General features: G+C 44.6%; 1 protein-coding gene across 3 annotated transcripts; it reads left to right on the top strand.

Annotated features, from left to right (window-relative positions):
* The first annotated feature begins 1,153 nt into the window (after positions 1-1,153).
* glrbb (glycine receptor, beta b) lies at positions 1,154-25,043 on the top strand. Of its 3 annotated transcripts, none has more exons than XM_077021136.1 (10): positions 1,154-1,439; positions 4,372-4,513; positions 6,584-6,690; positions 7,297-7,364; positions 9,336-9,562; positions 12,725-12,807; positions 13,164-13,304; positions 13,660-13,812; positions 14,646-14,935; positions 24,110-25,043. In XM_077021136.1, exons 2-10 carry the CDS (start codon positions 4,440-4,442, stop codon positions 24,404-24,406), a joined length of 1,440 nt encoding a protein of 479 aa, XP_076877251.1. In that variant the 5' UTR covers positions 1,154-1,439; positions 4,372-4,439; the 3' UTR covers positions 24,407-25,043. The 3 variants fall into 3 exon arrangements, with proteins under 3 accessions (XP_076877251.1, XP_076877250.1, XP_076877249.1); XM_077021135.1 differs by having other exon boundaries at positions 4,368-4,513; positions 14,646-14,920; XM_077021134.1 differs by having other exon boundaries at positions 4,368-4,513.

Below are 25,043 nucleotides of genomic sequence, written 5' to 3'. Positions count from 1 at the left end.
AAAGGATGGGATATGTCAGCACAGGTGTGTGCTGATGGCAGACAGGAACACACACGTCAGGTGCAGAACCATTTCCCATGGACTCAAGCACACCAGTATGTTTTGCATTTTGGTGCTGTGGCGTCCATCAGCAAGATGGCTCCACGCCAGATGGCGAAGGATTCTGCAAAAACAAGAATCCTTTTGTTCACTTCCAGTTTAGCATTTGATTATAACATTACTGCGGTTAAGCGGGGTATTGATTCATTTGGCCTGATTTGATAATTCGGTTTATGTAAGTGTGTTATTGAAATGATAAGACCTCTGTGAAAGCGGAGCTGTAGCCTCCAAGTTCCTGACAGGCTCTGAGAAAAGACAGAATGACACATGTAAAGAGTGCCCGAGGTCTTTGGATCCACACTAAGTTCCACAGCAGTTTGTGGAGATTTGTGAATCTCAGTGTTTCTGTTCACACATGATGCAAACAGCGCAGAACAAGCACTAGTGAGGAAAGAAGCAGAGCTTCACTTTTCTACACACACACACACACACACACACACACACACACACACACACACACACACACACACATATTTATATATATATACACACATATTACACATATGCATATACTGTATATATATATATATATATATATATATATATATATATATATATATATATATATATATATATATATTCGTTCGCGCACATCCGTACATCTGGCTGGTATCTTGAGCGTGTGTTTGCGTTGGCGGTCGCTTTATATCACAGTAAGTGTTGAAAAGCACGCCAATCCGATCATAAATACACGCGCGTGGGAGATTATTACGCCTCATTAAACGACAATAACGCTACACGAACTTAGAAGCTTGGGATTAATTTCGTGTAAGCATTTTTGTTTGTTTTTTTTAACCTTTCTTTGCTTCATTATTTGCATTGTTGTAGGCTTTTAATGTCTGAGGGTGGAATTTCCTGTTTTTTTATTGTAGGCTAATAAACATTCCAAATACTTCCTCCAAGTTCATCGTTAAAAGACATCGTTATTGTAATCAAACCACCGCTAAATAGTTTATTCATGGAGGAATCTTGTGGTGGTGTCGGTAGCCCACCGGCCTTACATGACGCCCACATCGCCTGTGGAGCGGCGGATCCCGTCCGTCCGCTACTGCGCATGTTGCATGACAGGTGCACACGCCAGACTCCATCTTGGTCGCCCTGTGCCAAGGCAATAGCACAGCGGAAATATAGATTCATTTCCGATAAACAAAACCGGCAATAAATTTTGCTTGCTGCCGAAATGTAAAAGAAAACTGCCATAGACTTGAAGGCACGAATGCCGGGGGAAACCGTGATGCTGTACCGACCGTGATTGGTCATGAAGACACATTAACGACTGTTTGCACCGTCAGCACCAAGGCGTCGCTTCTGTACGATAACGACTGAAATACAGCGAAATGGTAAGTGCAAAGACGAATTTTCATCGTTCAGTTGCGTTTGTGTGTTGTATGTGTGTTAATGCGTGGCGGTAGCATGACGAACGCCCATGTTGTCATTCAGTGGTGTTTTCTCCAGCATCCTCACGAGCCCCTCCGTCGTCATGGAGGATGCGGGTGGATGCTGTTGCTATGTGCGTGCTGCTCTCCGTCTGCCGCCTCACCGGGGGGCATTTCTACTATCCGTTTTCTTTTTAACAACTTCTCCAACTTGATGCTAAGTGCATCCACAGGTTGTTTGGCTGTAATTTGTGATTCTGTCATTTATAAACGCATTTTTCATGAGCAGCTTACTGTTCCCAGCTACTGGCTCGTGCTGCAATAGACGTGACGTCCCACTGAACACATCATACCGCGCTCTGGACATTGCTAATTGCAGTTTGGCAGTTAAACAGTTTGTATGAATTTAATCTATGAAGTTTTTTGTTTATTTTTAACCTGAGTAAAACCCCCTCGTCTTATTATGTTCTTGAGCTAAATATTAAACCCACTCGTGTCTAATAACAACCATTTGACCAAATCAACCAAATGAGTGATAGAGGAATGTTAGCCATTGCTACCCCAGTCTCTGGCTTCAGAGATTAGAAAAACAGCACCGAGGCTAAAATCTTTAGTAACACATAAAGATGAACATATTAAGAGTTTGGCAAGCGACAAAGGATTCTGAGGTGTAATATATATATATATATATATATATATATATATATATATATATATATATATATATATATATATATATATATATATATATGTGTGTGTGTGTGTGTGTGTGTGTGTGTGTGTGTGTGTGTCTAGATTTATAGAGAGTATATTATTAGACACCATTTTCTAACTTATTTAGCTGCAACTTACATATTTCATGGTTGCGATTATAACTGGATCTGTGATCCATTTGTGGATGTAAAATATAAAAATGTGAATTATCCACGTTGAAGTGTTGAGGTTCTTATAGGTTAATGTAAGTGAACTCATTAAGGGCAGGCAGCCAACAAAGTGTGTGTGTGGGTGTGATTAAGGGAAAGGCATTTGGCTCAGGGTGCTGAGTCAGGGAATACTCAGAGAGAGAGAGAGAGAGAGAGAGAGAGAGAGAGAGAGAGAGAGAGAGCTGTTAAACGGCCCAGTTGAGTGTGTGTAGAGTGTGTGAGGTGGGAGAAGGCAGAGAGCAGGGAGCATGGATGTTGGCCCATTTCTGCTAAGAAGATGATCAATGTCTTGGCGGAGGAGTGGGGCTCCAGTAAGGGAGGTCGGGGAAGTCTAGACGAGTGTGTCTGGGGCTCCGTCTTCTTACGGGGGAATTCCTCCCTCTGATCCTGCCGATTGCTCCTCTCCCTCTGGCTGGGAAGCCCTCCCTCCTCGAGGGGCTCTGGGACACCAGTGTGTGGGTGACGCCAGCCTTCTTCATCAAGTTCACAGTTCATTTCTTTTGCCTGAGTTGATGTGATAGGCTGTGGGACTTAAAGAATATGTGCTACCTGCATTCCAGTGCTTCAGGAATAAAAAATAACTGAAGATGTAAACTTGAATTAGACATAATAAATGCATTTCTTTAACACTCTTTGCTTTTCTATTTCTCTCTGAGCAAGATGGAAGGGGAACCCTTGTGTACTGATCGATTCATTGAGACCACCCACAGTGTTTGACTGGCCATTTGCAAAATAGCTTATCACACAAATCAGAACTGCAGTGTCTGAGGACGGAGGCCATTGGTGGAGTGTGGTCCAATTGCAGCGTGCCACTGACAGAGTGTGGACCAATCACACGCCTCCTGGTGCCCTCTCAGAGTTGAGAGTGCATGTGCTGTATGAGAGAGGAAAGTATTCTCTGGGGTCAGTCTGGTAATACCCCTAAATACATCAGCAACCCACAGGATGGTGTTTCCATTTTTAAATGTTATCAGCTAAACCGCAGCTATGGTAGCACCAGCATTACACGTGTCAATATTGTTACAAAACACCTGCAACAAGAAACAGTTTGCATTCCTCATTTACTCTTTTAATAAACTCTGTAGTCCAGGGACAGCTATTACACCACGCTAGGTATTGTGTTCACATGCACTGTGAAAACTCAGTTGTAGTCAGATTAAACAATGTGTCTGACCCAAAAGCACGTTTCAGCACATCAGCGAAGGACACCTAGAGAAATGTTCCAGCTGTAGAGCTTCCATACTGAACAAGGACATTACAAATTTGATGCAACTGTTTTTTGGTACACTAACACACCAACAGGATAAACATTCATGTCCCCTTTGTTATTTAGTGTGCACAGACGTGAGTCTGGCCACACACGTCACTTACTCACACAGATTTAGTTCGTTTTCACGACCTGCCTATCTAGTAAACACAAGGAGGCTACAGAAGAAATCAGACCAGTGCAAACTCATGTAAACACCTTACCTGAATCATCATCTTACCTGAATCATCACCTTACAGTATGTGCAGTCATGTTGGCTGTGAGAATGTGAAAACTGTGACTATTTGGGCACTTCAGTGATTTCAAGGACCAGCAGAATGGAAGCAGCCGTGTCCCCCGATGTCCACGGGAGACAACAGGCTGAAACACTTCGTTTGATTGGTTGCAGTCATTGATTAACTGGGGGCATTTTCAAATCTCTAACTTGTCCGGCCTGGTTGGTAGTAGTGAAATTCAGACACTGCTGGTTGTGCTGGGATCTTCCCCAGCGTCAACATCCTACTCCAGCTTGCTTCTGGTTCTAGACAGAAGAAATACTTTTTCGGTATGTTCTGAATTTTGACTGGAGGGGCAGTGTTTTGACTGGAGGGGCAGTGTTTTGACTGGAGGGGCAGTGTTTTGACTGGAAATGGTCTTTTAGAGGCAAACTCTGCCAAGCCCTTCTGTTTTCTGTCACTGTTCTCTCTCTGCTGTTCCTCTCAGGTAGCTGGGCTGAGATACAGAGGAGTGCCATTTCTCAAGCTGTTGATCCTACTCTGCATCGTTGGTCTGTGGATGGAGGCTGCGTCTGGAAAAGAAAAGTCCACCAAAAAGGGCAAGAAGAAAGGGAAGCAGGTCTACTGCCCCTCGTAAGCACCCCTGGCACTGCATGTTTCTCACCATTCTCACTCTGGTCTCACCCTGGTCTCACCCGGTCTTCAACTGTACGATCCTCTGCTGTTCATCTGTTGAAATAAACCCTGACACGATTTATCAAAATGAATGGTCAGCTTCTTTTGCTACAGAAGACATAATCAGATGGTTTGAAAGAGAAACAGGCTGGATATGAGAAAGGGCCTGGGGCCAGGCGCTGGCCTGGTTTCACTCTTTGTGATGTCTGCTGAGACCAGAGAAAAACACATGGAGTGTGGGGGCCTTTAGCCAGTGGGTTCTGACCTGTCAGCATTTCTCCTGACGCCGTTCTCAAATCTCAAAACTCTCAGCAGACCGGAAGTGTCACTGGCCCTGTACTCTGTGGCTTATTTCACAATTAAAGACTTCATGTTTTGGTAAAAATGCTATAGTATTATTATTGTTATTATTATATTACCTGTTTTTTTGTAGTCATACTTAAACCCTTTTAACACAAGGGATGTGTTAAGCATTGTTTGCACTGACCACACTAATATATATGTATATTTAAAACAGTATATACTGTATATATATATATATATATATATATATATATATATATATATATATATATATATATTTCCACAAAGTTGGGAGCATGGAATTGTCTACAATGTCTTGGTATGTTAAAGCATTCAGAGTTCCTTCAAACAACCCCAGACCAAAATCCCCCCCTCCACCACACTTTACACTTGGCACCATGCAGTCAGATAAGTACCGTTCTCCTGACAACAGATTGCCAGATGGAGAAGCGTGATTCTTGACTTCAGAGAACACGCCTCCACTGCTCTAGAGTCCAGTGGCGGTGTGCTTTACACCACTGCATCTGATGCTTTGCATTGGACTTGGTGATGTATGGCTTGGATGCAGCTGCTCATGGAAACCCATTCCATGAAGCTCTCTGCGTACTGTTCTTGAGCTAATCTGAAGGCCACATGAAGTTTGGATGTCTGTAGTGATTGACTCTGCAGAAAGTTGGCGACCTCTTCACACTATGCACTTCAGTATCTGCTGACCTGCTCCGTCAGTTTACGTGTCCTACCACTTCATGGCTGAGTTAGTGTTGTTCCCAAACACATTAATTTTATTATAATACAGCTGACAGTTGACTGGAATATTTAGGAGCGAGTAAATTTCATGACTGGATTTGTTGCACAGGTGGCATCTTATCACAGTTCCACACTGGAATTCACTGAGCTCCTGAGAGCGACCCATTCTTTTACAAATTTTTGTGAAAACATGCCTAGGTGCTTAATTTTATACACCTGTGGCCATGGAAGTGATTGGAAAACTTGATTCAAATAATTTGGGTGAGTGAGCGAATACTTTTGACAATATAGTGTGTGTGCTCTCATTTGATGTCTTACTTTGAGAGTGACTGTAAAGAGCTGTTAAACTGAGGGGTGTGAACGGAGGTGTTTGTGATGCTGTGGTCCCAGCTGACCTCCGTTGACCTGTAGTGGAGGCGGGACTAAACGGTCATTAGCAGCGGAAGGCGACAGCAACACATGGGAGTTCACTTTGATCACAGGAAGAGAGGCACGTTGAGCGTGAAACCTCTCAAACACTTTCATCTCTCTTTAAGTGGTGTTTATTTCCCACTGCGTCATGTATAAGGGCCTCTTATGACAGCTTAGAAATACTTACTGTGCGTACATGTTTTTGTGCGAGTCTGTGTGTTGAATGATTCACATTGCAACCACCCTCCCTGTCTGCAACATTAAGACATGCACACGACCACATTAGCACAACCCTGTGATTGGGGTCATGTTCCCAACGTTGGGTGTCTGAGCCAGTGTACCTGAATATTTTTGTAATATGATTGAGGTACAGAAGTGTTTCCAGTACATAACTAATCCACCGGAACACACTAAATTTCCACACTGCACCTACAGTTAATTTCTAGCTGTGTCAATAAAAATGTTCACGTTACATTCTCACCAGCCTTCGGGCACCTCCACCCTGAGCTGGTCTTCGGTCCACCCCAGTGTACTTATGCTTGGATCACTCTTCACCGCCCCCTGTAGGCAGCTTTCATCAGAAGACCTGGCGCGAGTTCCAGCCAACTCCACGAGTAACATCCTGAACCGCCTCCTGGTGACCTATGACCCGCGGATACGGCCCAACTTCAAGGGTGAGTACTTCCGCTGACCTCTACAATATTCACCAAATATGTTTACTTGTTTCGTAATAAACATACCGGCCAACATCTTAACCTAGCTGATCATTTTTTCTTCTGTTCTGAATGTAACCCCCCCTATTTTTTTAAAGGATTAAATTCCTAGAGAGGCAGATGGATTGTTAAAGCCCCCTAAGCCTTGTGTCACGCATTGCTTGGGACCATCAGCTATAATGAAAGAGTCAGTAAAAAGCGTGACCCTATATTGCCTCTATGTTCCCTGGCGTTTAACATATATGTGAGCTGCTCGGGCCGTACTGTTCTCTGAGTGTTTTGGGCCATGACTGAATGTTTGTTCTGCCCATGTGACTCCCAGCTGCACCACGCAGCAGAGTGAGATGAAAACTCCTGGCAACCATTAGTCAACAGTGTAATCTTGGGGGCAGAAACAAACGGCTGTGTTATTTTTTTTTTCCTATTGTACTGTGGATATGAAATGAAAAGTTGTTTCATGATACAGGCTGTATATTAAACAAAGCCAATAATTCTTTGTCTGAAAGAGCACGGTTTGCTGGGTGTAAATGACAGCTACTGGAGCCATTTCTTTGCCTGTTTTAACAGGTATCCCAGTGGAAGATCGCGTCAACATATTCATCAACAGTTTCGGGTCCATTCAAGAAACCACAATGGTACATGTGCCTGCTTGGCAAATGTGTTCATGTTCGTTTGTGTGTGATATGTAATCATTTTTGCATGCTTTGGGAAAACAGAAAATACTTCATGTCCTTAAGGATTCCTCACACTGAGCATTTGTGTTTGTGCACAAGATCAGGAGTAGCACGTGACGGCTGCTGTTTCTGAAGGTCTTCTTGTTTCACACTGGTGTGACACCAAACCCATCGGAGCGACGTCACTGCACACTGGTTGGCAGATGAAACTTAAAGTCAGATCAGATTCTGCACGATCGTATTCGTATACAGTCGTCATTTCCTAATTGGAAGAGATGCAGCTCAGTCTAAGTGTAATATTTTTGTTCGGTCACCGTCACTTGGTGAGGATTTTGATCACTTGTTGGGGTCATTTTCCACCTTGGATGGACCCACATTGGTGGACTTGAGCGTTTATCCATATTCAGTTATAAACATCCCCTGGAGTTGCTGGTTTTAGTCTTTTCTTCGGTTGTAAACTCCGAGGGAGAAGTTACAATGTGTTCAGATTCATCGTCTGACCATAACCACATCACCACATAAAGGCTCTAGCCTACATGGTTTTATTTCAAAAATAATTCTTTATTATGTCAGATCGGTATATAGCACATACCAGGGAGAAAGACAGCAGACGTGACTGCATTTTAATTTGGATTTATCAAGCATTTACCAAGCACTTTATCATAGAGGAGAGTTAAGCCCAGGCCCAAGGTTTGTGCCTGGCTTTTTACAAGCGGTGACGTGTGAAAAAAACAGTATATCGTGCCGGGATATCTGTATTTACCTCCACGGGAAAATATTTGCATTGGAAACAGATCAGAGGGCCCAGTGCTCGGCGGTGAGTCACGTGGGTGTCAAGGGCGGGCAGCTGACGCTCGGGACACGGTCCCGGGGGTTCGCGTGACTCGCAGCCATCGTAAATCTGAAAATGAGGTGGCAGCATGCAGGGCAGGGACACAGCGGGTCAGTCCGGCAGTGGTCTGCCTCAAAGTCCCACCGGAAAGGTGGCCAACGTCTCTTTCTCTTCCACCTCTCTCTCACACAGACGCACACACACACACACACACACACACACCCTCATACATGCACTCACAAAGTGGCTATTCACACCCACATTAAAGAGCCGAATGAGAACAGGGCTGCCGGCTAGTTATATACGATCATTTGAAGTCGTCGTGCTTTATGAGGCATTTTGGCAGGAGGAGCAGGCTAATTGTGAGCTGTAGATTTAACAGGATCACCACAGCGCGCGCTACCTCATGTGCGTCACGGCTCACCTTGTTTTTCCACTGAAATAAAGAGGAAAAGGTACGAGAAGAGGACATGAATCATACAGACATGCACAAGTGTGTGCACACACATGCCGCTTATAAGCACGGCATGCCACCACACAGCTGCACCGTGGGCATTATATCTGGAATGCCATCAATCTTCAAGATTTCAGCGGGAGCAACAGAGCGTTGCGGAAAACATCTCTTCAAATCCTGAAAGCGCCGAACCCGTCCTGGGCTGGCCCAGCCTAACGAGCGCCGTGCCCCCCCCCACAGTAAGACAACAGTGCGCCTCTGGCAGCCCCACTCACACGGCTCTGATGGCGCTGATAGCTGCAAATGTAAATAGTCACAGCGACAGGCTTGCAGCTGTCCTTCTGTGCAGGCCATTAATAGACTCCCGATACGTCTGTTGTCCAGACGTCGCCAAGAGGTCGTGAGAAACGTCTGAGACACCTGGGATCGCCCGTCAGTCTCGGCCCAATGGTCCAAGTCTCGGAATGCCATCTCATCTCAGACAAACCACTTACCCAAACACCTCGACTCAGCCACTGTTGAGAATACAATAAAATATCTCCACCGTTTGAGTCTATCGTTTCCCATTTTTTCCTCATGTTTCTGTTTGTTAAATGAATCCCTGTCTGGCCCACACTAACGTTAAGTTCCGATGTTTGTTGGGCAGGATTACCGGGTAAACATTTTCCTGAGACAACGCTGGAACGACCCGAGGCTCCGACTTCCACAGGACTTTAAGTCCGACTCGTTAACGGTCGATCCCAAGATGTTTAAATGCCTGTGGAAGCCTGACCTGTTCTTCGCCAACGAGAAGAGCGCCAACTTCCATGATGTTACACAGGAGAACATCCTCCTCTTCATCTTTCGCAATGGCGACGTCCTCATCAGCATGAGGTAAACTGTTCCACCAATGTATGCTACCCCGCCGTCTTTAACCGGCTCTCTCAAATGGCTCTTTCTGATGACTCCAATTTAACTGCACGGTTCTGAGCACAATTACAATTTTTATGTATTAATCAATAAAATGTGTTTTACAGGAAGCAGTAAACAGTTTGAACACTTAGATTTTCTTTTAAAGTACAATTTATACCCCCAAGGAAAGTACAGTAACAAAGACATTGCATTATAGGCTACTCTCTGTCAATGTGGCTACTGTATCAAAATAGCTGTAAAACCTCACAACTACTGACTCACAACTGGTGTGTGTGTGTGTGTGTGTGTGTGTGTGTGTGTGTGTGTGTGTGTGTGTGTGTGTGTGTGTGTGTGTGTGTGTGTGTGTGTATGTGTGTATGTGTGTTTGTTTGTGTGTGTGTGTGTGTGTGTGGTTAACTGTTAAGGAGGACATATCTGTTCTGCCCTGTCCAAACTACACTTCTGTATCAGCATGTCAGATCCCCACACAAATGGCAGTCTCTCTCTCTCTCTCTCTTTCTCTCTCTCTCTCTCTCTCTCTCTCTCTCTCTCTCTCTCTCTTTCTTTCTCTCATTCACTTTCTCCCTCTCCCTCCCTCCTTCCCAGCACTGTGTAAATGACTCTGAATCTCCATTGGCTTCTCCAGAACCAGAATCACTTCACTCACCCCTGGGCCTGTGGTCTTCATCACCTGCTCAGACCCTCCACCACTTTAATTATGTTTTATTAATGCGGTTTACAGCACTCCCCAAAGGTCCAGGATACTGAGAAAAACTATACGCAGCCACACTGCAAAAGTTTACCTTGACATGGATCACCGGTGTGGTCTGTGAGGATGTCCATCACGGGACCAGCCAAAGATACAGATAACATCTCAGCACATGCACAGAGTGGCTCTAATAGGGCTGGGGTGTGTTAACTGTGTTTACTCTGTCATGTCTGGGTAATGCTTGTTAAGATTGTGTTGTTTCATGTCAGCTGGATCCCATTGTGAGCAGGGTGGTCCTCCTTGATCGTGCTGGCACTGCTCCAGGATGCTGGATCTCTCTCTCTCTCTCTCTCTCTTACTCTCTCTCTCTTCTAACCCTCTCATTCATCTCTTCCTCTCCTGCTCTCTCACTCTAACTCTCCCTTTCTCAATTTCCAATAGCTTTATTGGCAGGAATTGTAATTAACAACTGTTGCCAAAACAATTTTCAGAATGATTAACAGAGTTATCAGAATGATTAATTTTAGTGATAAAACATCAAAGAAAAAGAAAAAGGGAAAGAATCACAGCCAGAATAATAATAATGTACTCACACTAGACTCACACACTCACACTAGACTCACACACACTCACTCTAGACTCACACACTCACACTAGACTCACACACACTCACACTAGACTCACACACACTCACACTAGACTCACACACACTCACTCTAGACTCTCACACACTCACTCTAGACTCAAACACACTCACACACACTCACACTAGACTCACACACACTCACTCTAGACTCTCACACACACTCACACTAGACTCACTCACTCAAACTACACTCACACTATACTCACACACACACTAGAATCACACTAGACTCACACTCACTTTTATACATATTTGATCACACACAACGTAGTGCACTGATATTTGGCTATCCTAAATACAGGTCATGTCTTTTTCTTCATGTCATATCTTTCTTCTTCTTCACGTCATATAATTTTTTTGTTTCTCTCTCTCTCTCCTGTCCCCTCTTCCTCCACAACCCTGGTCTTTGAGACAAGTAATGTGAAGGTCTGGAACATGTTTCCATGACAACAAAGACAGTAATATTACATTATATTTAGGTTATACTATAAATATTGTAGGTTTCAGCATTGACATTTGTACCAGTGTCTCTGGCATTTTTGTACTTTAACCTTTTTGTTCTAACTAAGGATAGTTTGAACAGTAAACTAACACTGCGCTGTGAGTCATTCTGGAGTCACTACATCAAACAGGAACATTTACATTTCATGTTTTTTACAATTTAAATTGCATTCTAACACTTTTAACACTTCACCTGTTCAGCTATTTATAAGATGCAGAAAAAGTTTAATTTAAGTAATTAAAATATAAACATTTACTAATTTTTAAGTTACCACCATCTGAATAAATATACATACAGTACTCTACAAGCACAACATGCTTCATCGTTTATAAAATTTTGACAGGAATGATTTAAAAACATATTTTTCAGGATTTTCTTGTGCAAGCCTGAGTCTAGAGACAGCGCGTAGGTTGTGATGTGTGAGGCAGGCCAACACAACGTCTGGTCTTTATCTGAAGTCCTGCCTCCGAGTCTCATACATTTTTAATTGGGAAATATTTTCATGCGGGCTGTTCAGCACTCCTTGGAAGATCAAAAAAAATGTAAAAAAAAAACACACAAATGTCGAGGCCTGTCTGTCTGTCTGTCTGTCTGTCTGTCTGTCTTTTCGGGTCACGTGTCCTCTATCTTTCTGAAGCACTGTCTTTATTTCCCACCCCTGTGGTTTCTTTTCACGTGGTTGTGGGACCCTGAAAGGAGTCGCACGCTACGTTAGTAACTGCGCTTGTCGTATGACAGGAGCAAACCAAAAGGCTTTCATGTGCAAATGTGCAGCTTTAAATAAACATGCCATACGGTGCAGGAGGAATACATTAAGAATTTATCCTGCAGTTGCAAGAGACTTTTATTTTGTACGTCAGTGCACTCTCTGAAATTAGTCCAATTTCTACAGATCTGCGAACTAGAGGGAGTTAATGTGGCGACGTGAAGCACATTCAGTTCACCACGTCGATCAGGAGTGCAGATGAAGCCCTTTCACCATCACCAGCCTCATTTCTGTTGTCTGAACAGTCGGATGTTGAAGTGTTTGACTCTATGCCACTATGCAGTACTTGTATCAAATGACTCTCTCCACTACTCGGACGAACTACCTAAAAATGGCACAACGGTGCCAATATGGATTCCTTCTCTTTTCTCTCTGATTTCATTATGACATTTGAGTCTTTGGCAAGTTGGACCGTCCTGACAACCCAAGATGTGTTTGTTCCGGTGTCGAGTAAATGTGGTCACGGTTCAGTCCGTGTAGGTCTGACCCGGTGTGCTTGTTCCTGCCTGGTGTGTCTGCAGGTTGTCGGTGACGCTGTCCTGTCCACTGGACCTCACTCTCTTCCCCATGGACACCCAGAGATGCAAGATGCAATTGGAGAGCTGTATGTGAACATCAACCCAAAACGCAGTTTTAGAAAATGTTGTACTGGAGTTTTCGGGCTTTTTTTTCCCTACCTAAGTGATGTCAGCTGTGAAAAAGTGACAGTGACAGTCAGTGTGTGACAATTCCAGCTCAGTTTACCACGTTCCCAGCAGAGTAGCAGCTTAGCAACACATCAACCTTCAACACCAGCACCTTGGCAACACCAGCACCTTGGCAACACCTTTGGCCCATACAAATCGATCTTAGTTGTGCACATTGCTGTAGCTTGTAACGTTTTTTTGAGACATGTTTTAAATGCATGTGCGTGTGCGCGCGCGCGCGCGCGTGTGTGTGTGTGTGTGTGTGTGTGTGTAGTCGGCTACACCACAGATGATCTCCAGTTTATGTGGCAGTCTGGAGACCCCGTGCAGATGGATGAGATTGCTCTACCTCAGTTTGACATCAGACAAGAAGATATTGAATATGGCAACTGTACTAAATTCTATGCCGGCACAGGTAAGCAGGGGGCAGTGGGATACTTTAATCTTTCTGTTACTTTAATCTTTCTGTGTGTGTGTGTGTGTGTGTGTGCATGCACATGTGCGTGTGTGTGTGTGTGAGTGCACTATGCATTCTTGCATAATGATTGTACCAGCCTAGACAAAAAAAAAAACTTTTTACATAAAAAAGACATTTCAAATTAAAATGTTGTGTCTGTACCCATTCAGCTGTTCTGAATATAGTTATATGGCATAACTAAATCTGAAATATACTTTTTCTTATTAGAAAAAATAAAATATTGTTTTAGGACTGGTTCTTAAGGTACTGTACATTTGAACTAAACAGCTCCCTATGGATGGGTGTTTCCTAGGTTACTACACGTGTGTGGAGGTGATCTTCACTCTGAGGAGACAGGTGGGCTTCTACATGATGGGGGTGTACGCCCCCACCCTGCTGATCGTGGTACTGTCCTGGCTCTCATTCTGGATCAACCCCGATGCCAGCGCCGCCCGTGTTCCTCTGGGTACTGTCTAGACACACGTAGCTCCACACGCCAGCTGTAGCCGCATCACGCCTGCGTCTCACGTGTCACTGTTCCCTTCTGCACGTGTCACGTGTTCATGCCATCTTTGTCACTGCAGGGTGTGACGAATCGAGAAAGAAGAGTTCAGTGTGATTATATCAAGCACTGCCTGTAAAAACCTGTGCGTGTGTGTATGTGTGTGTGTGTGTGTGTGTGCGTGTGTGTGTGAATCACAGCAGGTTGTGTTTCGGTGTGATATCACCGTGGACACCTGATCCATTCTATCATCTCCATTTTGAAGTCACCATTTCGTCTGCCTCCTGTTGGTGTCATTATATGTTGTACCAGCCAGGGTTACCCCTGCTGACCATCCCATAATACCACTGTGTGTGGTCTTAGCCTCATGCTTTCAAAGGTTAGTCATTTGTGCGTCTTTATGTGTGTTTGCATGTTAGTATAAAGCGTCACACTGTAGAAAGAAAACGTTTTCTTTCCATGTGATACTATATTAGTGAGATAATCAGGTGTATCTGGTCACTGTATACCATGAAATATTTATTTGTAAGCCTGACTTGTTCCTCACTAAATATAATACCTCACTATAATTGTTATTTTAGATCAATTATTTTGGTAAATTACAATTTATATATATAATATTATATTTAGATACATTATAATTTGTTTATTGTACTTATATGTAGATCACAAAGTTCTACTTCTTAACATGGTGTGTCAAAGTGAGCGTTTGTTTAACCTTTTTGCGTTGAAAGTGGTGGACCTAATGTCTTGTCCCTGCCTTGTCCCTCACTGTCCCACACTGTCCTGTCCTGCAGGTATCCTGTCCGTCCTGTCGCTCTCCTCCGAGTGCACGTCTCTGGCGTCGGAGCTGCCTAAGGTCTCGTACGTGAAGGCCATCGACATCTGGCTGATTGCCTGTCTGCTGTTTGGCTTCGCGTCGCTGGTGGAGTACGCCGTGGTGCAGGTGATGCTGAACAACCCCAAGCGGGTGGAGGCGGAGAAGGCAAGACTGGCCATCAGGGAGAAGGCGGAGAACAGAACACCAGCCAAGATCAACAGCCCAAATGGGACAGGAGGAACCCCACTGCATGTCAGTACCCTGCAGGTTAGACCTCCACTGTATATCAGTACCTTGCATGGTAGACCCGCACTACATATCAGTACCCTGCAGGATACACCCACACTACATATCAGTACCCTGCAGGATAGAACCCCACTACATATCAGTACCCTGCAGGATAGACCCACACTACATATCAGTACCCTGCAGGATAGACCCCCACTACATATCAGTACCCTGCAGGATAGACCCCCACTACATATCAGTACCCTGCAGGATAGACCCACACTACATATCAGTACCCTGCAGGATAGACCCCCACTACATATCAGTACCCTGCAGGATAGACCCACACTACATATCAGTACCCTGCAGGATACACCCACACTACATATCAGTACCCTGCAGGATAGACCCACACTACATATCAGTACCCTGCAGGATAGACCCCCACTACATATCAGTACCCTGCAGGATAGACCCCCACTACATATCAGTACCTTGCAGGATAGACCCCCACTACATATCAGTACCCTGCAGGATAGACCCACACTACATATCAGTACCCTGCAGGATAGACCCACACTACATATCAGTACCCTGCAGGATAGACCTACACTACATATCAGTACCCTGCAGGATAGACCCCCTCTACATATCAGTACCTTACAGGGTATACTCTCACTCTTATGTCAACACTCTTGTGGTATAGATGCACTCTGAGAGATTATGTATTCTGTTCTCCGTGTGTGTGTGTGTGTGTGTGTGTGTGTGTGTGTGTGTGTGTGTGTGTGTGTGTGTGTGTGTACAAATTATCTGCGTGTACCTTTGTGTGTGTGTACAAAATTAATCAGCGAAAACAGACTCCATTCAGTCACATGGGACATGGCAGTGGGGATGTATACTCCCAGCTGCATGTTCATACACGTCAATATAAGAAACGAATGTAACAAGAGTTAAATAATTATACTAATAATTAAATTAATAATTGTATAAATTCTATGCACTCAAATGAACATCTCAACACTATATGTTCACTGAAATAATACAACCCAAATTCTATTCTAATCTCTCATCATGAGTTTGGGACGTGGAGGATACACAAAAGGCTAACAGAATAAACGTAGCCTTTTAAAAGGCTCTTTTGGCAAAAAAATAGATTAATCATACTAAAAAGAAGCATGAAATATGAAATGCTTAAAATATTCATCTAAATATGCTCCTTAAGTCTTTATGTGCTTTAAAGACTTACAAACAATGCTTACAAAGGCATAAGCAATGAAGTTACCAGAACAGAAGACTCACTTGGAACGTCAACAGTGTCATTAGCAGTGAATTATTTACCAGACTCCCTGTTTTATGGGTCAGAGCGGATATCAGTTGCTGCCAAACTAAAATCCCCTGTAAGAAGATGATATTCTCATAACCTAAAGCCACAACATTCCCTACTTGGTATCTAACAAGATGCTACATATAACTGTAATAAAATAAATGCCAGACCTCCTTTTTCATATTCAGGATGATTTCAGATATGTGTCTGGAAAAATTATTGCCTAATCTTTATTCGGTCACTTTCAGTTAAGCTTTTCGGATCCATCCATTATCAGCTGAGCAGACACAGGTGCCCATGTGCCACCTGTTCGTTGTACTCTTTCAGTGGCACAAGGTCACCCACTTGGATGAATATTTGGTATAAAATATCAAAAACTCACTTACTGAGCTCACACCAGTGCACAATGGGTGGGTTTTCCAGATGGAGCAGGAACGATTGTTGTGTTGTGAGGTGAGCAGCACAGCAGTGGTGAGTATTGATGGTCAGTCCTCCACGCCCACAGATACAGGAACAAGGGATCTTGAATTGATCGTGGCTGATTTTTCAGCCATACATGTGCGCAGAACTTGGTGTGTGAGGGTAGGAGGTGTATGTGTCAACACACGATCCAACATCCTGTGTACCACACCACTCCTGTGCACCCAATCGTATCTCAATCGCCAAGACTGTGGTGAGTCAAAGCTCCGTTAGCAAAATCTTAGCAAATCTTTGTGACTTTGACTCTTTTGCTTCTTTGGGAATCATTACAAGCTCCAAAAAAAAAAAAAAAAACAGCATGATTGCTCACGCAGAAGACCCGGCCCGTGTGACGCCAGTCCAGGGCCCAAAGACGTCTAACCCCATGAGTGTGAATGGTAGAAATGTGCTGAAATGCTTTTGCCTTTCTGTTCTGCCATGATGCCTCTGACATGTGGTGTGTGGATACAGGAGGCTGCTTCTGCATCTCTGACCACCAGTCAGACAAAAAGCCAGCGGCTGGGAAAACTGTTTCTGTGAATGTTTGACATGCCTGCTCTTCTCTCTTTCAAAACGCTTCCATATAAATAGTGTAGAAATGTGGTGTTTTCTAGGAAGAATGAAAGGATTCTTTTCACTAGTCTAATTCTTTGTTTTGACCTGCCACAGCCTTGAATTAACCCATTCTTATCTATGATGGGATTCAGCACTGCAAGGGGAGCTTTTCTTCTGTATTAAACCAACTTTGGAGTGGATGTGGTACTGTTTGAGTTACTGGCTGGAAACAGATCCCCAACAACATAGGGGCTGAAATACTAAACTACTATGAGCCAAATGGGTCAGGATGGAAGTATCTCTTTAATGTATTCTAGAGAAACTTCAGTCTTTCACACCTTTTACAGCAGTTTATTTTTCAAGCAGGTGGCACAATTCTCACCTGTTGATGAACCTGTGCATCTGCTTCAGGGTCAACTAGCTTGTACAGATATTGCAGGACTCCAGGTGAAATGTTGCACTCCTGAAGCAGTATAATATGTTGGGCTCCCAAAAGGGAAAAATCAGTTGCCAATAGCGTTGTCTAGGCTCCATAATAATATACAGACTAATAAGCATTGCAACACTCACATCAGGTCATCTGTTATGGATCTCTGTCGTCCAACATGACTGATGTCTTTCTCTGTATGCATATGAGTGACTTTTGATCCAATTAAAAATGTAGAGTTATAAAGAAGTGTGGACTCTTAGGGTCAGACAGATGTAGATTGTGTGAAAAAAATCTATTTTTCACTTCGTCATTTTCAACAAGCTAACGCTTATTGCCTAAAGTCTCAGCTCGGCTACACCGCTTTGAGTGTCACGCTGTTGATCGAATTTCCACAAGCATGCATGCATTTGTTGATAGGCAGAGACGTCCATGGGGGCAGGAGCTAAAGTAGCATGTCGTTTAACTTTTAAAATATAAACTCAAAAGAAAATGGAAAATGGAGGTTACAAAATATCCTCACCCATTAAAAAAAAACAATGCTGTTGTATCAGACATTTTAGCTGTAAAATGTAAATGTGCCATATTTTGTCAATTGTGATTTTTTTCACCGCAATCGAAATTTGTCCTCCACTTTTTACCCATCTGTGCAGTTAGAACACACACACACTAGTGATTACTAGGGGGCTGTGGTGCACACGTGCCCAGAGCGGTGGGCAGCCCTAGCCCGGCGCCCGGGGAGCAGTTGGGGTTAGGTGCCTTGCTCAAGGGCACCTCAGTCATGGCCTCAGGTCTGGGAATCTAACCCACGACCCTCCGGTCACAAGACCAGTTCCCTACCACCAGGACATGTCTGCCCAGACTGCCTACTCCAGCTGCAGTCTGGAGCCCTGTATTGGGTTGTGCTGTTAGCATTGTGAGGTTTACTGCCACTGCTGTGGTAGTGTAGTCTCTCCGTTAGGGTAGACCGTCTGATTCTCTGGATTCTGTGATGTTCATACACATAGAAAGATTTTGATCCATCCAAGCACAACTTTGATGGTGTAGTAGAAGTTCACAGTATGTGAGTGACTTGAGTGTCTCATTCCATGACCTCTGTGACATCTACTTTGAATACAGCGGCACACAGCTCTGTGTCTGTGTGGATGCAGCTTGAGGTGCTAGATTGCTTTTCTTGGCATAAAGATGACATTAACCATGTCATCTTCATTTGTGGTGTAGAGAAATGCAAATGTGTATCTGCATTGCCTTTGTGGAAGCATTTGAGCAGACGGAGATCTCTCTTCTCTCCTTTGGCTGTTATGCTTGTGGTGTATGTGAAAGGAATCTGAACCTGTTGGAGATCTCACAAAGTCTCACCATGCTTCTCAGTCTCATTCCCCTCGAGAGCCATCCCAATCTCTGACATCTATAGAGAGTTCCCAGAGTAAAAATGTTCCCTGTCTAGTGACAGGCGCTGCAAGACTGAAGAGATTGTTAATATAGTATAGGACCTACATCTACAATCTATTATTCATGTCTGGCCCAGGTGAGGAAGATGTTATTGAGTGAGATTTCATTGTATAATGCGCTAGAGTTGAACACAACTCAGATTTGGTCTGGATATGCCTGGGATGACAGACTCCAAAAGGTGCAAAAAGATCTTGTGTCTCCTCATGATCGATGTGAAATATTTTCTGCATGAAATCGCTGCTTTCTTCTTCTTCTTCCTCTTGAAGGTGTTTCTCAGAGAAGATAGCTGGCGTAGGGCTTTTTCTCTGCTGTTCCAAAGAGATCTCCTGGGGCTACTGAAAGGAAAAGGTGGCACCTAGCTGTTCAGATAGTTCTTCAGACATACGGTGTATCATCTGGTGCTGTTTTGAAGACAACGAGACCAAGACTCGCTATGTGTTTGACCTTCCCATCAGCCTTTGGAGGATAAAGATTCAAGATGGTGCATTTGTTTGGTGGCTGTGCACTGTAGGCATTCCAACTAGGTTCTTAGCAAAGGGGGCATTGGAAGGTCTATCAATATGTCTCCTTATTTTATGAAATACCCTAATGTCTCTACCCACAAGAGATCATGGGCATCTGGTTCCAGTTCTGGTGCTGGGATTTCTGCTGAAATGCCATTGAGATGAGAATGATTGAGCTGCTTCTGGTATGTGAATTTCATTGATGTTTCCTGGTATTTACCTGCACTCGGTGTGTTGGGAAGTATCACCATAGAGCCAAAACAGATCAAAATACCTGTTGCTCTGGTCACTGAGCATTGTGAGGCTGTCGGAGTTGCTCTTTTGGGAAGACTTTGACTTGATTTCGGAGGAGGACTTCATCGATAGCCCTTTGCCACAAATCTTGGTGCAGAGGAAATTCACAGCAGGTGGTGATGCACTGTGCTCCTCTTCCTCCCTCCCTTGCTCCGCTGAGACGTTAAATGTGCTGCCCCCGCGAGGCCCGGGAGGCAGAGCCGTATTACGGGTCTTCATGCCTCATGTGTGGTGTAATGGCTCCAGCGAAATTCTCCTCCACGGAGCTGTTTGTGCTGCGATCTCCAACTGCAGTGATGTTTAGGCAGCAGAGAGGATCGGAATAAATGGGAGTCAGGATGTATCTTCCAAGCTTCGTCAGAAATGTGACTGGCGGAAAATTATTTATGACCTCACATCCTGTTTAATAGGATGAAAGGCATATCAAATGCTGCCAAATTAAGAGTCCCCAGAAAATGTTAGCTAAAGTCATAACACATTGTGTAAATGTGCCTTATGGTGTTGCTGTACCAGTAATGCCCTCAGGCAGTTTATCAGTAAATGCAATACAGTATATCCTGAATGTACATTTGATTGAACTCTACTTATTGTTATTATTATTATTAGTATACACATTTCACACACTATTTCAGACCATTTGTGTAAACGTAAGGAGTGAGAAGAGGAGAATGAAAAGCCTGTTGACCAACACTGTGTGTTTGTGGTTTTAGGTGTCATGATGGGACGGATGAATCATGTTTTAGTAGATGCGGTCCATCGAGCACTAATGTTCACATACAGCCACACATCAGCCAGCATCACAGTGTTCCTCTGCATCTGGACATGAAGATGGAGATGAAACACCATCTAAGTCTGCATTTCCTACCCCTGTCCTTGTTTGGGCTGTCATAAGTAAAGTCACAGCTCATATCTGTTGGAATCCATGTGTTCCTGTATAAACTCTGCAGAGACAATAGTGGAGGCCCAGAGGATATTCAGTGCTCAGCAGTTCTCATGAGTCTAGACAGGCAATTCCAGCTTGGGTTAATCACCACGGTGACCTGGAGCACCGCGCTGGGGGTGAAGTGAATCGGCGACTGTGTTCTGTGTGGGGAATCTCACAAACAACATGTGCAGAAAGGGAGGACTGTGTAGCTGGGACTACATGATGGGCAAGACACATGAGCAGAGTAATGTGAGTGCTGTGTGTCTGTTCTCAGAGTAAAGTGAGTGCTGTGTGTCTGTTCTCAGAGTAATGTGAACGCTGCATGTCTGTTGTCAGAGTAATATGAACGATGCATGACTGATGGTCCAGGAGGGTTAAGTCTAGGTGATGGTCCAGGAGGGTTAAGTCCAGATGATGCTCCAGGAGGGTTAAGTCTAGGTGATGGTCTATGAGGGTTAAGTCCAGGTGATGGTCCAGGAGGGTTAAGTCCAGGTGATGGTCCAGGAGGGTTAAGTCTAGGTGATGGTCCAGGAGGGTTAAGTCCAGATGATGGTCCCGGAGGGTTAAGTCCAGATGATGGTCCAGGAGGGTTAAGTCCAGGTGATGGTCCAGGAGGGTTAAGTCCAGATGATGGTCCAGGAGGGTTAAGTCCAGATGGTGGTCCAGGAGGGTTAGTCCAGGTGATGGTCCAGGAGGGTTAAGTCCAGATGATGGTCCAGGAGGGTTAGTCCAGGTGATGGTCCAGGAGAGTTAGTCCAGGTGATGGTCCAGGAGGGTTAAGTCCAGATGATGGTTCAGGAGGGTTAGTCCAGATGATGGTCCAGGAGGGTTAAGTCCAGATGATGGTTCAGGAGGGTTAGTCCAGATGATGGTCCAGGAGGGTTAAGTTCAGATGATGGTCCAGGAGGGTTAGTCCAGGTGATGGTCCAGGAGGGTTAAGTCCAGATGATGGTCCAGGAGGGTTAGTCTAGGTGATGGTCCAGGAGGGTTAGTCCAGGTGATGGTCCAGGAGGGTTAGTCCAGATGATGGTCCAGGAGGGTTAGTCCAGGTGATGGTCCAGGAGGGTTAGTCCAGATGATGGTCCAGGAGGGTTAGTCCAGATGATGGTCCAGGAGGGTTAGTCTAGGTGATGGTCCAGGAGGGTTAGTCCAGGTGATGGTCCAGGAGGGTTAGTCCAGATGATGGTCCAGGAGGGTTAGTCCAGATGATGGTCCAGGAGGGTTAGTCTAGGTGATGGTCCAGGAGGGTTAAGTCCAGATGATGGTCCAGGAGGGTTAAGTCCAGATGATGGTCCAGGAGGGTTAAGTCCAGGTGATGGGCCAGGAGGGTTAAGTCCAGGTGATGGTCCAGGAGGGTTAGTCTAGGTGATGGTCCAGGAGAGTTAAGTCCAGGTGATGGTCCAGGAGGGTTAGTCTAGGTGATGGGCCAGGAGGGTTAAGTCCAGGTGATGGTCCAGGAGGGTTAAGTCCAGATGATGGTCCAGGAGGGTTAAGTCCAGATGATGGTCCAGGAGGGTTAAGTCCAGATGATGGTCCCGGAGGGTTAGTCCAGGTGATGGTCCAGGAGGGTTAAGTCCAGATGATGGTCCAGGAGGGTTAGTCCAGGTGATGGTCCAGGAGGGTTAAGTCCAGATGATGGTCCAGGAGGGTTAGTCCAGATGATGGTCCTCTGCAGCTGCTTCCAGAAAGTGAATGTAAACTCCACAAGTACCCAGTCTGCCAACCCTCACATGAACCTAACTGCAGTGCTGTGGAACCAAAGCTTTGTGGTTTGAATTATTGCAAAAGGACTTTTGCTTTGTCTGTCTTTCATGGCTTTTTCTGGGCCCACAGTAATTTCCTAGGGTCCCTTCAGGCAGTCTCTGTTGAAGTGGTGCGACACTGTAATTGTAGATGTCATAAATTAGAACAGACACTCTCTCTCTCCCCATAATTTGCATGCCAAATGGATTTTTCCTTTTGGAAAAATATTTTGAGTATACTGTGAAGCATAGTGTAGGCTTCCAACTGTCAACTGGAGTTGGTGTGATGTTTAACTCCTCCCCACTCATCTTCAATCTTTGTCATTTTCAAACTGTCATGTCATGCTACAAGTGTGTGTGTGTGTGTGTGTGTGTGCCTGCGTGCGTGCGTGTGTGTGTGTGTGTGTGTTTGTGTGTGTGTGTTTGTGTGTGTGTGCCTGCGTGCGTGCGTGTGTGTGTGTGTGTGTGTGTGTGTGTTTGTGTGTGTGTGCCTGCGTGCGTGTGTGTGTGTGTGTGTGTGTGTGTGTGTGTGTGTGTGTGTGAGCGCGCGTACATGTCTCTGTGTGATATGAGTGAAGGAAAGAGGGAGAAGGAGAAAGAGTTGGACAGATGGGAGCATACATGAGAGGAAAAGAGAGATAAAGGAGACAGATGAAGAGGGAGAGATGAAGAGAGAGAGAGATGAAGATGGAGACAGATGAGAGAAAGAGATAAAGAGAGACAGATGAAGAGAGAGACAGATGAAGAAGACAAGTAAAGCCATGTTTATGTTTATGCTTTACACAAGGCAATTCAAAGTGCTTTACAAATAAAAGAAAATTAATTCAAAAGCCCTCGCTGGGACTTGGCAGGCGTGGTCCTACCTCACGGCCTGGACCCGCATGCTACAGCTCACATTCCGCTCTGAGTATCCAGCGTGTTGATTGGTGGTGCTGTTGCCAGGCAGCAGGAAGCCCACCTTCCTTGACGAGGCAGACCGTTGGACAGCGCGAGGTCGGCGTGGTTACAGCAGCGCGAGGTCGGCGTGGTTACAGCAGCGCGAGGTCGGCGTGGTTACGTCGGCGTGGTTACAGCAGCGCGAGGTCGGCATGGTTACAGCAGCTCTCTCCACGGGGCTCGTTAGCACTGCTGGTCTGCGCCCGCCTGCTGGAGACACGTTAAGGATTGTGGTGATGGCGTGTTGACAGTTGGCTTACGCTGAGGTTTGAGGGTTTTGTTTAAGGTAAAAATAAAAGGAAATGTTGTAGAGAGAGAGAATGAGTAGAAGAGAGAGAGAGAGAACGAGTGAGAGATTGTGTGTGTGAGAGAGAGATGTCAGGTACTAAGGACAGAGGAGTGTGAAGAGTAGGTAGACAGAGAGGACTGACTCTCTTATTTAGGCTCTAGGAGCAGACCCAGGCAGTCACACCACCACCAGCCAGGACTTCACTTATCACATCTACTTTGATGCGGAAATACAGTAATTCATGTGAATTTAAAACCTAAAGATATTTTCTCTGTCTTTGTTGCTTTCTCCTCCTGTCCCCTCACAGGTGGCAGAGACCAGGTGTAAGAAGGTGTGCACCTCAAAGTCAGACCTGCGCTCCAACGACTTCAGCATCGTGGGATCACTCCCGCGGGACTTCGAGCTGTCCAACTTCGACTGCTACGGGAAGCCCATCGAGGCGGCCGGCGCCCCGGGCAAATCGCAGGCCAAGAACAACAAGAAAGCGCCGGCGGCCAAACCCGTCATCCCGTCCGCGGCCAAACGCATCGACCTCTATTCTCGCGCCCTCTTCCCGTTCACCTTCCTCTTCTTCAACATCATTTACTGGTCCGTGTACTTGTGATCGTTCATCTTCATCCCTCCTGCACTCATCTTCTCTGCATCCCTCCATTCCAGACCTCAGGCATCATAGAGATCAGTTCTATACTCACTAATGTACAGAGATTTAGAGAGAAAGAAAGACGGAACAGACTGGACAATTATCACATTATATTATAGCAGCATTTCCAGTTGCTGTTTAATGCAAAAAGGCCATATTTATCTTTTGATTTAGCCTTAAAAAATATTTTTCACCAATTTGATGAATTTAATCATTTCTTTTAGGCTATTTATTGTGTGCACAACACTAAGAGCAATTATCTTGCATGTGAAAAATGCATTAAATATATATACATATATATACATACATGTATATTAATACTCTATATTTAAAGGCTTCTAATGTTTATTTTTGACCTCCAGGCAGGCTGTGAGAATGTCTGTGATTAAAATGATGACAGTGATGACGAGGGTGATGATGATGATGATGATGATGATGATATTGTTCGTTGGTCTTGTACAGATAAACACTGCCATATGAACTGTATCTTTTGATGATCTTCCACTTGTGAGCTTTTACATGTGTACAACCAGATAACAAAGCTCTTTCTGTATTTGTGAAATTTTATCAACCAGTTAAATTAAAAGGTCCAAAGCCACAA

This window comes from Brachyhypopomus gauderio, chromosome 11 (genome assembly GCF_052324685.1).
Source record: "Brachyhypopomus gauderio isolate BG-103 chromosome 11, BGAUD_0.2, whole genome shotgun sequence".
Taxonomy (NCBI): domain Eukaryota; kingdom Metazoa; phylum Chordata; class Actinopteri; order Gymnotiformes; family Hypopomidae; genus Brachyhypopomus; species Brachyhypopomus gauderio.
The sequence above is the reverse complement of the archived record's forward strand: the minus strand, read 5'-3'. Positions and strand labels throughout refer to the sequence as shown.